The following is a 16029-nucleotide window of genomic DNA, read 5'->3' as shown; positions in this document are numbered from 1 at the left end:
AATTTTTGAATTTCTTCGCATTTACAATTTGTGAATTCCTTACACCTTCCAGAGGGAACGATGTGCCCTGCTTCGTACTCATAGGATTACCAACAATTTCTCGGAACCAGGTTTTTATAAATGATTTATTATACATTTTATGACGCATAAAAATCTTGTAGCTTTTCAACACCGAAAATTATATTCATCCCCTTATCTTAAAAAAATATATCGCCTTTAGCTGTATACATTTTAGAACAACTTTTCAGAGTTCATATTAAAACCATTTTTTTTGGGTTAGAAGGTGAAAACATTTTTTTCACATTAACAAACATTTCAGGATTCACTTGTGAAAGGATCCTAAGTCGAGAACTGTAGAGTTTTGTTTAATTAAAAATGTTTTATTTACTGTTCTCTTGCCTTAGTTTGAGATTTAATTACAAATCACCGACATAATTTTGATACATTCCTGTTCGACTTCATCTTCGAGATCTACACCTTCTTGCGCACAAAGTGATCGTAGAAGACAACATATCCGAATTTGGGGGAGTAGACCATCGATCGCTTGGCGTTTCTGGAGTACATGTTGAACTGGCCACCCACCGAAATCATTTTGTGGTCGCCCCGATGCATGAACATCAGGCCGTAGTGGTGGTCGTGCATCACCTGGTAGTTGTCGCTGTCGGTGTACTTGACCATGTTGTAGCGAGGGTTCGAGTAGCTGAGATGGTGGGCCATGGGCTTCAGGCGTGACCGACCTGTGAAGACTCCCCGCCAGTCGGTATGCTTCATGGCCTCCCGGTAGCAGTTCCGCCAACTCATGTCCAGGTCTATGTAGCCGGAGATCTCAGAGCCGTCGATGTGGATGTAAGAGGTGAAGACAATGGTCTGAAAGAGTATAATATTGTTTTATATACTATAAATATATTAAAGGTTTCATTCACCGAAAGAATCTTGTTCAAGTTGAGCAGCTCGCGAGCCTTGAACTCCAGAAGCACCGGGTCTTGGTTTGTGGGCGCCATAAGATCGCTGAACAGACCCACATGGGCTGTCTTCGGCCTAATGGCCTCCAGGGCTATGTCCACTCTCTTCACGTACTCCTCCGAGGTGTAGGGTATCTTCGTGGTGCGGTAGCCCAGCTGAACGATGGTCTTTATTGTGTTCTGATTGCTCAGATACCTATAGTCCTTGACGGTGGCAAACGATGTCAGGTAGTCATTGTAGTTGTCGAACTCCAAAACGCTGAAGTCCACGTTCTTGCCCTGTGTGGCCATCTTAACTTGGATGTAGTGTGGTGTGTGGATGGACTTCAGCCAAGAGCGTCGCCCAGCTCTTTGTGTGGAACGGGAAAATGTCCTCGAAATGTGAGGGTTTTATTTACAAAGTGTGATTGCTCGGTGTGGGGCTTAGGTATTTTTGATATTAATTTACATTTTGTTTGGCTGTCATACGTTACACTAGAAAATGAACTACTGCAAGAATGGAGGAAAATATGAAATCTCAAGGTTCCGGGATGTTTAAAAGTAGAAAGGGTGGAAAACAGGCGGAAGCTATACATTGTAGCGCCTACAATAGTTATCTTAACTCGTTCATCAAACTGGAGGACAGGCGTTATCTTCCCAACGACAAAGCAATTCAGCAGCTACTTCCCTTGAGGTCCACAGTGGGAACCATTGTGATGACACCCTCCCAGTTCAAGGAGGCCCACTTCTCTCCCCTGGGAACGTTCTTCTATTTCAGCGAGCACAATGTCGCCAACGACCCGTTGACCCTAGCTCTGGCCGAGCGCGAAAAGCCAAATGCATTTAAAACACTTTCGGTAAGATACTATATTTAAAGTATAGTATAGTTTAACATGTGTAATACTAGAGGGAAATTTATCGTATCAAGGTACGAAGGTAAGGATGATCATTTGACGTACAACATTTCTGATATCCAACGCTGGGGAAGACATGTCTCTCTAGTTGTCTTATTTTATAAATCTTATAAATGTTTACATTTTTACTGTGTTTAGTTTGAAATTAAAAATGTACATGCTTGGGAAATAGTTTAAAAATATTAACTACCACCTAATGTATAAACCTTTACTCTTAGACGATAATCTTTGTGAGCACACGAGACTCGAAAGGCTTCAGTGTGTCTGGCTACATCGACTTGGAGCAGAGTCTACGCAGTTTTAAGACCGCTGGGATCAAAAGTCATCCCTGGGCAGACATTTTCGCAGGTCACCGGCGCCTCGAACCAGATCAGCAGGATCTGAGCTTCATCTCCTGGAACAATGGCAAGGTATTTTACAACGACTCCGATAACTACAAAATTATCCCAGATGCTGTCAGGGGCCTGAGCTTCTTGTACAAGGGCGATGGCTCGATACTCACTATAGAGAAGTATATAACCGAAGAGCATTCATTATGCACGTTCATAGAGTCGCCGAAACACGGATCGGCCGTCATATACGATCACCGTATACGTCGAAAGATGTGATCTCTGATTGATATATTGCAAATTCAGAGTGAAACTTTTATTGCCTGTCATGGCATATTATGATGGAAATACGAAAGGGATTTTCATACGATTAGATCTATAACCCAAATACTCTTCACTTTCGCTAAGATACACTTCCAGAGGAAGTCCAATCAAAACATTTGAGAAACCCAAACAATATCACGATCATCAAAAAGTTGGCACCAGATCGGCAAGAGGAAAAACAATCGAGAGGAAAACTAGAGGAAGTGCCCAATGGCCGGCCAGACCGACTGATGCCGTCGACGTCATGGACAAGCGCCACAAGGAATCCCGCGAGAGCACGTTGCGTATACGAACTGTGGGAAAGACTCTGAGCACGTTGCGTATACGAGGAGTGGGGTGGACCCACTCTCCGTCGGTCTTCGAAGACTGGAGAGCGGTCCGCCGGCTGAGATCAGTGCTAGTCGATCCGGCAGTCAGTAGGCGTGCACAGCGCTCCAAGACGGGTGCTTCCGCTGCGTGAATAAATAAATTCCCAAGAACACACCACTTTGTGCTTAACTTGAGTTCTCTGTGTGCCAGTCTGTGTGTGCGCCTTCTGTAGATATAGATATAGACTTGTACATATGCAGTTCAGAAGTGAATACGAAATGGCTGCTGCTTTTAGAAAATTCAATTAGTTTCGAGTGTCTTGAGGTAAACAAGTATTTGGAGGATAGAAAAATGCATTTCGGTCCAGTCCGCATTTATGCATTCATAGTTATAATCGCCCTATTCGACGCCACTCTCGCAATTGGCGGCGAGGATCGCAATGAAATCTCAGTGGGTAGGTTTTCCATCGAAACCCAGTAATGGCTATCTGCTCAACATTGGCCTTCCGTTAAAGGTGCCATTTTCTATGAAAACGAAAAGGACATCGAACTCAGCTTCGATCAGGCGTTCCGCGAGGTCAACAACTTGAAGTTCGCCGAGCTGCGATTCGTAACCATCAAGCGGTTCATGCCCACCAACGACAGTTTTCTTCTGCAGCAGATAAGTGAGTGAATATCCGCAGTTTTCCGAAAGCAAAGTTACGAGAAATCCATCTTCCGTGTGTAGCATGTGAGCTGATTTCCAATGGCGTTGCGGCTATTTTCGGACCAAGTTCAAAGGCAGCTAGTGGTACGCAACGCTCATAGAAAGAGAGCGGGTAAGGCCAGAAACATATGTTCGCGACGTGACGATGCTTCCCTTTATATCGCAGATATTGTTGCGCAAATCGCCAACACCACCGGCATTCCCCACATAGAGTTCGATTTGAAACTGGAGGCCTCTCGGCAGGAGCAGCTCAACCACCAAATGTCCGTCAATGTGGCACCCTCGCTGTCCGTCCTATCGCGAGCCTACTTCGAGATCATTAAAACCAACTACGCGTGGCGAACCTTCACTTTGGTCTATGAGACGCCAGAGGGTAAGTCGTGGGTTAGGATATAAGATATGATGCAGGACAAATGTTAGATCACACTTATGTTTGAAGCAAACTGTTTAAGTGGCTGCGTGGCTATGGATTGGCAATAGATGAGTCTCGCGTTATGAAGCAACTTGAATTTACCTATTATATTTTACCAGTTAAGATTAAGTTTTCTGCCTGCCACAGGTCTCGCACGTCTTCAGGATCTGATGAACATTCAAACTCTGAACAGCGACTATATCAAGCTCCGCAATCTGGCGGACTACGCAGGTGACTATAGGGTGCTGTGGAAGGAAGCGGACGAGACTTTCCATGAGCAGCGCATTGTTTTGGACTGCGAGCCGAAAACATTGAAGGAGCTACTAACGATTTCCATGGAATTTAAGCTACAAGGACCATTTAGGGTTTGAAGAGACGTTTTGGAACAAGAAATATTTATTTAAAAATCAATTTTTAGAACTGGTTTCTCACGCATCTGGACACGCACAGTTCGGGACTTAGGGATATCTACAATGAAGACTTCAAGGCCAACATAACCTCTGTGAGGATAAAAACAGTTGACCCAAATCCGTTTGACAGGAAGAAGACACGCATCACCATGGTGGATGTAAGAGGTATAAACAAATTATTGGGGATTTTGAACTAATTTTCTTCATTTCCCAGCAAATCTTGGGGAACCAAACCATGCTGCCCATTCTCATCTTCGATGCTGTGGTCCTTTTTGCCAGCTCGGCCCGAAATGTCATCGCTGCCATGCCCTATCATCCGCCCAATCGACAATGTGGCAATTCTTCGCCCTGGATGCTGGGAGCATTTATAGTGAATGAAATGAAGACGATTTCCGAGGACGATGTGGAGCCGCGCTTCAAGACCGAGAACATGAAGCTGGACGAAAACGGGCAGCGAACCCAGTTCAATCTCGAGATCTACAAGCCGACCGTGAACGAACCCATGATGGTCTGGACGCCTGACGGTGGCATAATGAAACGTCGCCTCAGCCTGGAACTGGACAGTGGTGCCACTACTCAGGACTTCTCGGTGCAGCGCAAGGTTTACACTGTGGTGACGCACTACGAGGAGCCCTACTTCATGATGAAGTTGGTTTGGATCAAGTAGTCAATACCCTGTAGATTATACTGTTTCTTACCCCCGCCAGAGAGGACCACGAGAATTTAAGAGGACGGGAGAAATACGAGGGCTATGCCGTGGATCTCATAAGAAAGCTGTCGGAGCTGCTGGATTTCGATTACGAGTTCATGATAGTCAACGGCAATGGAAAATATAACCCGGAGACAAAGCAGTGGGATGGAATTATACGAAAACTCATAGACCACGTTGGTTTCCTCAAAAAAATTAGCCCTTTGTTAAATAATTACCTTATCTATCCCACAGCATGCCCAAATTGGCGTCTGCGACCTGACGATCACCCAACTTCGACGGTCTGTGGTGGACTTTACGGTGCCCTTCATGCAGCTGGGCATTAGCATTTTGCACTACAAGAGCCCTCCGGAACCAAAAAATCAGTTTGCCTTCCTGGAACCCTTTGCCAAAGAGGTCTGGATTTACATGATCTTTGCTCAGTTGGTCATGACACTTGCATTCGTTTTTATCGCCAGGTTTGGGGATTATTACAAATAACCGGAGATTAAAGGTGTTTAAAAAATTTCTTTCAGGCTTTCCTATCGCGAGTGGTTGCCCCCGAATCCCGCTATTCAGGACCCAGATGAACTGGAGAATATTTGGAATGTCAACAACTCGGCGTGGCTGATGGTGGGCTCTATTATGCAACAGGGATGTGATATTCTACCCAGGTCGGAGATTGTTTGTTAAAAAAATGTTTATGTTTTATGCCTCGATAAAAATAGTTTTCATAACATATTCAACCAGTTTTTAGGAAAGGTAACCGAAATGCTATTCATATCCCATTTAAGACATATTGTTCTTTCTTATTTGAGAACATATGTTCAAGTCAAAAGTATTCTTAAGCTTCTTGATGAATGCAGATGTGTTAAAGTGATCTTGAAATTCAGATGAAAGTTGCTTATACTTTGATTCCTAAATGAAATTCTTAATTAAAACTACACATTTTTCTTTTGACGTAAATGTCTAACATAAGTTTATTAGTTTATGTAAGGTTAAAAATAATGTAAATGGCTACAATTTCATTATATATTGACCATTTACAGAGGTCCGCACATGCGTATTCTGACGGGAATGTGGTGGTTCTTTGCCCTAATGATGCTCAGCACCTACACGGCCAACTTGGCCGCCTTCTTGACCAGCAACAAGTGGCAGAGCAGCATAAAGAGCCTGCAGGATCTGATCGAGCAGGACGAGGTTCACTTCGGCAGCATGCGTGGTGGCAGCACTTCCCTGTTCTTCTCCGAGTCCAATGACACTGACTACCAGCGGGCCTGGAACCAGATGAAGGACTTCAACCCATCCGCCTTTACTAGCACCAATAAAGAGGGCGTGGCACGGGTGCGCAAGGAGAAGGGTGACTATGCCTTCCTCATGGAGACCACCAGTCTGACATACAACATTGAAAGGAACTGCGATCTCACCCAGATTGGCGAACAGATCGGAGAAAAGCACTACGGACTGGCTGTTCCATTGGGTAGGTAACTAATATGAAACAGGATTTCCATGACATTTCCCTAATCCTCCAAAAAGGTGCTGATTACCGAACCAACCTGAGCGTCTCCATTCTCCAGCTGAGCGAGAAGGGCGAGCTGTACAAGATGAAGAACAAGTGGTGGAAGAACCACAATGTGACCTGCGAATCCTTTCACGAGGTGGACGGCGATGAGTTGTCCATTATTGAGCTGGGCGGCGTATTCCTTGTCCTGGCCGGTGGTGTCCTCACCGGCGTGATCCTGGGCATCTTTGAGTTTCTGTGGAATGTGCAAAACGTGGCGGTGGAGGAACGAGTTACCCCCTGGCAGGCCTTTAAGGCGGAGCTCGTCTTCGCGCTCAAGTTCTGGGTACGCAAGAAGCCGATGCGGATCTCCAGCAGCAGTGATAAATCCTCGTCGAGGCGATCGTCGGGTTCCAGGCGCAGTTCCAGGGAGAAAACCCGCAGCAAGACGGTCAGTTAGGAGCTCAAAAAAAGTTATACTTTGGCATTTCAATAAAAAGCCGACTCAAAATGGGGCAATCCATGGACCATTGATATGTGCACACATGAATGCAGCTGTATTTATAGAATTACTTTAGAGCACAGAAAGCGCATTTGGGTAAATTCACGAGCTGGAGAATTATAATAATTAGGTAGAGCGTTGACAAACAAACAAAAATTGTGGCGTTTAAAAACTTAAAACCATTGACCATTTGCATTTGGTAATAAATGCTTCTTCTTAAAAAATATTTACAAAGCGTTGTGTTATTTTAAGCCGAATCGATTGAATATAATAAAAATATATTAATATCCTATTTTTTGTTTAATTGTTTTGTATTTTTTACATTGTATATTTATATTTCTGTGCATAAATGCTCTGTATTGACTGTATTTTGTCACTCCCGCACACTTTCCTGCTGTTCGGCTAGTCGCGGGGGCGTCCGGCTTGCCTAATTTTAGAGCACATTTAGTTTTCATTTATTGGTCCATTTCCAGGAAATGCTTCTGCTCGTGTCTGCATGGTCTAGACAAGATAATGCCGCTCTTTTTTGAGAGTGGGAAGCCCGGAGAACAAATCACACTCCGCTACGATCCCTCCATCCATAATATTTTTTATTCTCGGTGACGTAGTAAGTCTCTCACTGATCGCCCAAGGCAGAGGTTCGAAAAATCCATTTTTTGAGAAGCCTTCTCAGTGCTCTTCGAGCAGTCCCCCGGACCTGGCCGAGTTCTTTTGTCGAATTTATTGCGTTCACGAGGTTAAAAAATTTTATTCATTTTTGTTCGAGGGGTTCTCAAAGTGCTTTTCGGGAAAGGAATACGAGACTTCGTATAGATGCCAGCATGTCTGCTCTACAGTTTTTAGTTCTTGCGGCCCTAATCCTATCCAGCGGCGCCACTGAAGAAACTTTGGTGGTCAAAATTGGTTGGTTAATAGCTAAAGTGTTTAATAATAATTGAGAACAAATTAAAAACTGATTTTCAAAATATATGTATGAACTGATTTTGTTTAGGTGCCATTTTTTTCGACACCGAAATAAAATTGGCCGAAGCCTTCAGCGTGGCCGTAGAGGAAGTGAATGCCATTAGGCCCGCACTGAGATTGGAACCCATTAAGCGCTATATCACCCTCGACGACAGCATTGTCCTGCAAGACCTCTGTGAGTCAACCTTATAGTAGAAGTACCCTAGGTTAATATGGGAATACTGCTCAAGTTCGCATTTTTTATCACTCCGCTAGCTTGTGACTTGATTGGAAACGGGGTGGCTGCTATATTCGGGCCAAGTTCAAAGACAAACAGCGGTAAGTTTCGACTTCCTTTGTATATTCCCCCTAGTTAAATTATTTTTAAACCGAATCATATGGTTTGGCGTCATAAAATAATGTCTGGCTGCATATAGCTACATACACAGATCCGTGAAAGAGAAATTGGGCAAGAGCGGCGGGTCTAGAGAGAACTTCCAAAGGCTCGTCAACCTCGTTAATGATTCTTCAAAATATCCAAAACACACGCTCGCACATGTCGGCGCAGAATTGGGCTACAAAGCATTGGATCCAAATATTTTTGCAGTAAATAAAGCGTCCGGTGGTTGGGGACCATTTGGACGGGTGCCAAGAAAAAGCCCCATCACACTTGTTTCTGTTGGCCTCTTTGTGTTGTGATCGGCACTTTCGTTTCTTGGATTCGGTAGTTCGCCGGTTCTTTCTAAACAATAATATACAATTCTCTCGCTCACTTTCTCTTGCTTACCCTTAGATATCGTGGAAGTTCTTTGCAACATGACGGGTATACCGCATCTGCAGTTCGACTGGCATCCCCAGCAGTCGGAGAGGGAGCGAATCAACCGGCAGCTCACCGTGAATGTGGCCCCAATGGAACATCTTCTGTCTGCCGCCTTCCTAGACATCTTGGCCAGCAAGAGCTTCGACTGGAAGTCCTTTACCATAGCCTACGAGAAGAGTGCTCGTATGTATATGTACCCTAATGATTCAAAATTGTATAATCAGTATGGCATAGTATATTTTTTTTAAGTTTTATAATAGCACGATGCAATTATTCCTACATATTATTATAATTACAGTGCTGCGCTTGCCAAATCGAAATCTATCCGAATACACAGAATTTGTAGTATTCTTTCCATACGACTTGCAATACGAAAACTGTTGATATATAGCCTCAATTTAATAGTTTTATAAAGTCAGACCGATAAAGTAATTTTTTTTTCCTTTTCTGCGTTCTACCTATCATCCATCATCATGAGTTCTATAGTAGTTTGTTGTAAACCCTTTTGACCTCTTTGACCTTTCCCATCCTAACATTTCCCTTTCCCAAAAGACCTCAATCGTCTGCAGCACATCTTAGCCTGGAAACATCTCCATAAAACGGGAATCAAGATGCAGGAATTCGAACGAGGTAGCGATTATAGAATTCTCTGGAAGCGAATAAACAACGCCCGTGAGAAGTATGTTGTTCTTGAGTGTCCCTCCGACATTTTGACGGACGTAATAAATGCTTCCATTGCATTCAATATGACTGGGCCATTTAATGTGAGTATTAACATGCATTTGTTTACTTGAGGTCTAACGTATTGTTTATGGTAATTTGTTTTGAATAGCACTTGTTTCTAACGGACTTGAATACACATTTGAGTGGCATTGATCGATTCTATTCCCGGGATTTTACTGTTTCCGTGATGGCTGCCAGGATACGGTCCTATATACCTCCTCCGGTCAATGATGAGATTGATGTATTCGACAACTCCGTAGACACCAGGGTAGGATTGCGGAATTTTAATTACTTTATCATTGACTTATACTAATTCTTATTTTTAAGTTCTCTTCACTGGAAACCCAGCTTGTCTACGACTCGGTCGTTCTTTTCTACAACGCACTGCTTGAAATAACTCAACGATCTGCCTTCTACAGTCCTCAATTTAGCTGTGGGCGCGGCTTTTGGCAGTCTGGACCACGTATAGTGGAACAAATGAAAAAGGTAAGTTATATAATTTATTAGGATGCAACAAATCGCCATCTGATGTTTTGTATTCAGATTTCCCCAAAGAGCGCGATGCCTCCCTTTAAGACTCAACGGCTGCAGATAAATTCCGATGGCCAGCGCGAGGATTTTAATCTTGAAGTTTACAACCCTCTAATCGACCGTGTAACTCATGTATGGAGCAAGGAATTTCAGCTTGTAGACTATGAAAAACTAAAGGAGAAATCAACAAAAGCCGTGAAAGAGAGTAGGCCTAAGGGCAAAGAGGATATATGGCAGAAGCCCATTCGGTATACAGTGGCTACTCGGTTTGGCGAACCGTACTTCAGTTGGCGGTTGGTTCGCATTGCAATGATACTTAAACATTCCCTAAATAAAACATTCTTCCAGTCCGGAACCCGAAGGAGTTCACTACGAGGGAAATGACCGTTTCAAGGGATACGCAGTGGACTTAATTTACAAGTTGGCAGAAGAATGCAAATTTGATTTCAACTTTGAACCGGTCAGGGATAACAAATATGGAAGCTACGACGCTGCCACGGATGAATGGGATGGCATTATTCGGGAACTGATTGATAATGTAAGTGGTATTTCAAGAATTGAGCAAGCATAGAGCAGTTAAGTGCAAGATACATTTACGAAGTCATTCAAATTGCTTCAGATTTTCAACCTTTAATAATGGATCTAAACTAGTTTAACTTATTAAAGACCTATTAATGGAAAAAAACATTTCTTTTTTGGCTGGCATTCCTATTGTCACAGCTTTATAAATGTAGTGATAAAGATATCATTATTTTTCAGTGGTTTTTAAACAGTAGACATTTATAATCATATTCTGAAAAACAAGAAAATGAAATAACAATCACTTTCCACTAGAAAGCACAAATCGGCATCTGCGACTTGACCATTACTCAGGCGCGTCGGTCGGTGGTGGATTTCACTGTTCCCTTCATGCAACTGGGAATAAGTATTCTGTCCTACAAACAGCCGCCCCCGGAGCCAAACATGTACGCCTTCCTTAATCCATTTGGAGTGGAAGTTTGGATATACGTCATGATTGCGATGATTATCACCGCATATGCCTTGGTCCTTGCCGGTCGCATAGACCAATATGAGTGGGAGCAGCCAGTGGAAAATGAGGACCACGAACTGGAGCGCGAGAATATCTGGCATCTGCATAACGCCATGTGGCTGGTGCTGGGCTCGATACTCACTCAAGGCTGCGATCTTTTGCCCAGGCATGTATTAAAAACTATCATCTCCAAATATTTTATATCAAAGGCGTCAAGCTTTTCTCATAAATAAAAATGTTTCTTTTATTCAGGGGAATGCCCATGCGTTTATTGACTGCCTTCTGGTGGATCTTTGCCCTGCTTATCTCGCAGACCTACATAGCCAAGTTGGCTTCCTTTATTACCTCTGCGAAAATCGCCGGGAGTATAGACTCCATGCACGGTCTCGTTGACCAGAACAAGGTGCAATTTGGCACTATTCGTGGAGGGGCTACGTCGGTCTATTTCTCGGAGTCAAACGACACTGAGAACAGGATGGCCTGGAACAAGATGTTGTCCTTTAAGCCGGATGCCTTTACAAGGAGCAACCAGGAGGGCGTCGACCGTGTGAAGCTGAGCAAAGGATCCTACGCCTTCCTCATGGAGACCACCAGTCTGCAGTACTACGTCCAGAGAAACTGCGAACTAACCCAGACGGGGGAGAGTTTCGGAGAAAAGCACTACGGGATTGCAGTTCCGCTGAGTAAGTCGGTAAAAGTTTTTAGATCCTACAATGGTGCTAGATGAAAATAAAATTAAATTTAATTGTCAATGTTGCTATGAATTTTAAAAAAAATAGTTATAATCACGGGTTTATTTTATGGCTTCAATTGTCCAATAATTTTTTAAACACAATTTAATTTATCATATTGGGAAACTGGCCTATAGCGTTTATCATTGTCCTACATACTCTATCTGTGGGGGCTATAAATTTTTTAAGAATATTTTTAATCACGGTATTATATTAAGGCTAAGTTCTATTTGCAATCTAATAATTTATTTACGATTATGTAATATATAATATTGGGAGGCTGGACTGCATCGTTTATCCTTGTTCTACACTTCCTTTTTGACTTTCTAAAATGTTTCTCTAGATTCCAACTTCCGTTCCAATCTCAGCGTGGGAATCCTCAAGCTCAGTGAGAAGGGCGAGCTCTATAGACTACGCAACAAATGGTTTAACAACAATGAAAGCACTTGCGACGTGGCTGCCTCGACCAGTAAAGCCCAACAGTTCGGCATGGATTCGGTTTGGGGCCTCTTTGTGGTCCTGACCCTAGGCGTATTTGTGGCATTTATGATTGGCGTCGCCGAGTTCTTGTGGCATGTGCAGCGCATTGCGGTGAAGAAGAAGGTATGCGACTGATTTTCTTTCGAAAACAACTTAATTAGGAAAGAAATGTATTTCAGATACCTCCCATGCTTGCTCTGAAGGCAGAGTTTAGCTTTCTCATTCGATTCTGGTTGACCAAAAAGCCTCTTAACACCTATCGACAGAGTCGCGATTCAACGTTGACGGGTTATTCATCCCTGGAGCAAATTTCGAGTGTGTCAAGTGCTAAGAGGAAAAAAAATACCAAGAGGATTGCGGATTAAGGAAGTGAAAGTCTTGCGTACATTCAGTGAAATAATAATAGCTTAGAATAAGAATATTTAAAATCAGCAGTGGTCTGCCCCATTTTTCCATATTTTATGGGTTTAAAAGCTTTCTTCCTTAATCTTAGCTCGTTATCTTTGAGTTTAGAAATAATTAACTAACTGTGGAAATTTTTTCTGCATGTATGCACAATTTAAGACCAATATTATTGTAAGCAAGAAGAGCTATTGTACATAAAAATGCAGATACTTAAAGGATAATTATGATAATATACACTAAATAAATTGAATAACAAAGTTCGTTACCTACAGTAGCGTATGTTTTTCAAAACTTGGATTTCAAGAAAAATAAATGAAAAACAAGAAATACATTTTTTGTTTTTATAAACACGCGGAATCACCCATGAGTAATAAAACTTGTTTCAATTAATTATCTGAAATGAAAATTGAAAATTAATTAACAAAATAAAAGGTCCTAACAATTTTAATTATTTAATTTTTCTCACACTTTTAACTATTTCAAGAAAGTTTAAAATATTTGTAATATTTATTTTTAGGTACCATGACATTGGCATATGTTCGTGAGCGAAGAGTGCATGCCAGTCCATGACAACCAATTATTAATTCATTCGCAATAAAAAATACACATACAATAAAACGATTTGCGGTTTTTTAGAAACGTTTTTCGGCACTCGCAAAAAGAGTGAATTGTGGCATAAATAACAATAACACAAATAGTACAATGCGGTTAAAGCATTCGCAACAGCGTAAACAATTCGTCCAATAAAGTCCCAAAAAAGGGATGGGGATCAAAAACATTTATTCAAATCAAAACGAGCTGAAAACCCAGTCAAAAAAGTCCTTAGAGCGATGGGTGAAATCTAGTGTGAAAGACTCCGGATGCCGGAAACTAAACAGAGGTCGTCCCACATTTAACCCATGTCCCCGACCGTTCGACATCCATTCACACGCACTCTTTGCACTTGCCACAGTGTGTTTGTGTGGCTTTTTGTTCTGCTGCCCTTTTTTCTGTTACTTTTATTGGTCTGTCATGTTTATGTTGGCAAGTTGTTTTTGTTTGCCGGGTAATCGAGTCAATTGTTTCCGGTTCGTCGATGAGGCAATCGAGTGAGTCTGCTTTTTATGGCTGACTCTTTTTTTGTTTGGAATTTGGTAGAAAGAAGCCTTTGTTGGCCATGTTGTAGTGGTTGCCCTTGCCGTGTGTACACAGCCAACATCCGTTTAGTGAATTGTTACCGGGGGCGTTGGCTGACAAGGGTTAATAAGCTGGTGGGCCTGTCAGTTTCGACAGAAGCTGAGAAAGTTGTGTGTTAAATGATTTGTTGGTAGCCCTTCTCGTAAGCCCAACATAATGAGAGGCTATTTCTTAAGGGCTGTCTGCATAATTAGACTGTTTTTATGTTTTTTTCCATCCTATTATTTGTTCATTGATAAATATTGTTCAATGCTCCGTTCAATTAAAAAAATTGTTATAATAAAATTATTATAATAAAAATATTTGACATAAACCCGTATTTCACGGAGTAAAAAATCAACGAGATGAACTTATTTTGATAAAATTTTGCATGATAAATATTTAGATAGGGGCAGTATCGCCATTATAGGTCATTCATTTTAATCTATATTTTTCTTTTAAGGAGTTTCGAAATTTGCTTGTTCCTACCCAGAATAATTTTAGGAGCTATCTAACTATTTTATTCGGGAAAAACTATTCCTAAGTATCAAATTTTCATTATTGAACGGTAATTGATGATAAATCAAATTTACATTATTCATTGGTAATTTTTTTATTTTGTTTTATTTGTGCACGAGTATTATTTTACCGGCACTGTTCTTTCCTCTTTAAGATCCAACCTACAATTCCCGCTCGTTTAAAGAATTCCCTTGACCCAATTGCCACCCACAAATTTGGGAATCTTATGTTGGCATGCTTGGCGTCAACTACCGGGGCATAATTAACCCTTATTTGTACATTTTATGGGCGCCACCATAAAAGGGCCATTTAAATTACAAAGCGCAAGGCCTGGCCATTTCGCGGGCCAGCGGAGTCGTTTGTTAAACGTCGGCGTTCAGTTTCGTTCTGGATTCAGTATTCAGGAACCAGGATCCGTGAGAGATGCAGGACTGTCTGAAGTGGAACGTTGATGGGTTGAGTGGCTCTTAACTTTAAGGCGAAACCAGCGGATGCCTCCTTAAAGCCCTCAATTTGGGCAGTTGGCGGGCAAGCGGCTTTACTTACATAATCCAAGTATCTGTCCCGAACGCAGGCCAACACTTGACCCTCTCACTGCAGCTACCATTTCCATTCTATTCGATTTTATGTTGGTCCCAAAGGGGTCTCTGAGTTGCGGACTCGATGCGGGCGATGCTCTTGGAAATAGGGCAAAAAGCTTTCGAAGGTCATAAAAATGCAATAGCTGGGGAAACCGGTTTAAGCTATTGTCATGGATTTCAATATTCACCAACACTCAGGAGCGCTTGAAGTTGCTCGTTTAATTGAAGGGGTGACAGATTGGCCACTGGTTTCTGGCAGAGGTAATCTCGTCGAACACACCCTTTCGATGGTTGTGCTTTTATAATTCCCAAGCCGTTCAAGAACTCTTCGTCTAGAGGTCCTTAAAATGATCATTACTTTTATCACCAACCTTGTGCAGTGGCAATATCGCAAGCTATGAAGTTCCAACTGAGCTGTGATTTTTGCTAGTTGAAAACTAAAACCAATAACTCGCCTAGTGTGAGGGTCTACGGTCTTCTACGCTAAGGCAATTTTTTAAGGCCCTCAATGGGCTGACTTAACAATAAATTAAATTTCATTCTTGACTCCATCGTTCTTTGGGACTCTCTTAATACCCTTGCACAGAATTTACTGTCTGCCGTTTCTGATAGATTTTCTTGATGAAAATGACTAGACGAGTTGATCTAGCCATGTCCATCTGTCCATCAGTTTATTAAAAGTAAGCTTTTCCCAAAGTCTTCTTTCTTTTGTGGTTAGTTTATAAGTCGGAACAAGTTATACATATATACTTATACATTCTAAGAACATTGCTCTTACTCACATTTTCTTCTACTTTGGCGTACATTTTTGTTAAGATTTTAAAACTTAAAAAACAGCAAATTTTCTTGCATAATGTTTAGTTGCTATCCAAACATTCTTAAAGGTTTTCCGTTGCAATGTGAAGTGTCATTATTGTCGTTGACAGGGAGTTTGTATAATATACTTTGCCCAATTAAAGTTCAATTTTACCCCTGTACGCTGTTAGCCAATTTTCGGATCAATGTTAGCCCAATTAAACTGAAGCTAATAGCCAAAAGCGGAAAACAGTAAACAACACTGTCACTTAATTTAATCAC

General features: G+C 41.9%; 4 protein-coding genes and 1 non-coding gene across 6 annotated transcripts; 4 read left to right on the top strand and 1 right to left on the bottom strand.

Moving 5' to 3' along the window:
- Positions 1–359: 359 nt before the first annotated feature.
- LOC108034162 (cilia- and flagella-associated protein 299) lies at positions 360–1428 on the bottom strand. Its single transcript, XM_017108969.3, has 2 exons — positions 924–1428; positions 360–867 (listed from the first exon to the last, which is right to left on the bottom strand). The coding sequence occupies exons 1-2, from the start codon at positions 1251–1253 to the stop codon at positions 472–474; spliced, it is 726 nt and encodes a 241-aa protein (XP_016964458.1). The 5' UTR covers positions 1254–1428; the 3' UTR covers positions 360–471.
- A 31-nt stretch (positions 1429–1459) lies between these two features.
- LOC108034161 (cilia- and flagella-associated protein 299) lies at positions 1460–2989 on the top strand. Its single transcript, XM_017108968.3, has 2 exons — positions 1460–1798; positions 2074–2989. Exons 1-2 carry the CDS (start codon positions 1460–1462, stop codon positions 2461–2463), a joined length of 729 nt encoding a protein of 242 aa, XP_016964457.1. The 3' UTR covers positions 2464–2989.
- A 136-nt stretch (positions 2990–3125) lies between these two features.
- Positions 3126–7327, top strand: LOC108034160 (glutamate receptor ionotropic, kainate 2). Of its 2 annotated transcripts, XM_017108966.3 has the most exons (12): positions 3126–3271; positions 3332–3481; positions 3544–3606; positions 3689–3895; positions 4082–4299; positions 4353–4502; positions 4559–4992; positions 5052–5229; positions 5288–5511; positions 5569–5706; positions 6082–6512; positions 6569–7327. In XM_017108966.3, the coding sequence occupies exons 1-12, from the start codon at positions 3169–3171 to the stop codon at positions 6991–6993; spliced, it is 2721 nt and encodes a 906-aa protein (XP_016964455.1). In that variant the 5' UTR covers positions 3126–3168; the 3' UTR covers positions 6994–7327. The 2 variants fall into 2 exon arrangements, with proteins under 2 accessions (XP_016964455.1, XP_016964456.1); XM_017108967.3 differs by lacking the exon at positions 3126–3271 and having other exon boundaries at positions 3376–3481; positions 3544–3634.
- A 404-nt stretch (positions 7328–7731) lies between these two features.
- On the top strand, positions 7732–12963 carry LOC108033411 (glutamate receptor ionotropic, kainate 2). The gene is made up of 13 exons (XM_017107732.3): positions 7732–7938; positions 8027–8173; positions 8254–8316; positions 8771–8980; positions 9350–9561; positions 9630–9788; positions 9848–10006; positions 10064–10344; positions 10400–10589; positions 10886–11247; positions 11334–11764; positions 12156–12415; positions 12472–12963. The coding sequence occupies exons 1-13, from the start codon at positions 7857–7859 to the stop codon at positions 12655–12657; spliced, it is 2742 nt and encodes a 913-aa protein (XP_016963221.1). The 5' UTR covers positions 7732–7856; the 3' UTR covers positions 12658–12963.
- Positions 12964–15320: 2357 nt separating this feature from the next.
- LOC122818881 (U4 spliceosomal RNA) lies at positions 15321–15466 on the top strand. The gene has a single exon (XR_006368365.1). It is a non-coding gene; the product is annotated as a U4 spliceosomal RNA (small nuclear RNA).
- Positions 15467–16029: the final 563 nt, after the last annotated feature.

The sequence above is a fragment of the Drosophila biarmipes genome, chromosome 2L (genome assembly GCF_025231255.1).
Source record: "Drosophila biarmipes strain raj3 chromosome 2L, RU_DBia_V1.1, whole genome shotgun sequence".
NCBI classification, from domain to species: domain Eukaryota; kingdom Metazoa; phylum Arthropoda; class Insecta; order Diptera; family Drosophilidae; genus Drosophila; species Drosophila biarmipes.
This window is presented reverse-complemented; position numbering and strand designations above follow the sequence as displayed.

Excerpts from the sequence above, each read along its gene's own strand:
- LOC108034162 (XM_017108969.3), bottom strand. The coding sequence starts at position 1,253 with ATGGCCACACAGGGCAAGAACGTGGACTTCAGCGTTTTGGAGTTCGAC. Across the intron at positions 868-923 it reads ACTTGAACAAGATTCTTTCG|ACCATTGTCTTCACCTCTTA; the intron begins GTGAATGAAACC and ends ATACTCTTTCAG.
- LOC108034161 (XM_017108968.3), top strand. The coding sequence starts at position 1,460 with ATGGAGGAAAATATGAAATCTCAAGGTTCCGGGATGTTTAAAAGTAGA. Across the intron at positions 1,799-2,073 it reads ATGCATTTAAAACACTTTCG|ACGATAATCTTTGTGAGCAC; the intron begins GTAAGATACTAT and ends CTTTACTCTTAG.
- LOC108034160 (XM_017108966.3), top strand. The coding sequence starts at position 3,169 with ATGCATTTCGGTCCAGTCCGCATTTATGCATTCATAGTTATAATCGCC. Across the intron at positions 3,896-4,081 it reads GGTCTATGAGACGCCAGAGG|GTCTCGCACGTCTTCAGGAT; the intron begins GTAAGTCGTGGG and ends TGCCTGCCACAG. Across the intron at positions 4,993-5,051 it reads GAGCCCTACTTCATGATGAA|AGAGGACCACGAGAATTTAA; the intron begins GTTGGTTTGGAT and ends TACCCCCGCCAG.
- LOC108033411 (XM_017107732.3), top strand. The coding sequence starts at position 7,857 with ATGTCTGCTCTACAGTTTTTAGTTCTTGCGGCCCTAATCCTATCCAGC. Across the intron at positions 9,562-9,629 it reads ATATGACTGGGCCATTTAAT|CACTTGTTTCTAACGGACTT; the intron begins GTGAGTATTAAC and ends TGTTTTGAATAG. Across the intron at positions 11,765-12,155 it reads CGGGATTGCAGTTCCGCTGA|ATTCCAACTTCCGTTCCAAT; the intron begins GTAAGTCGGTAA and ends ATGTTTCTCTAG.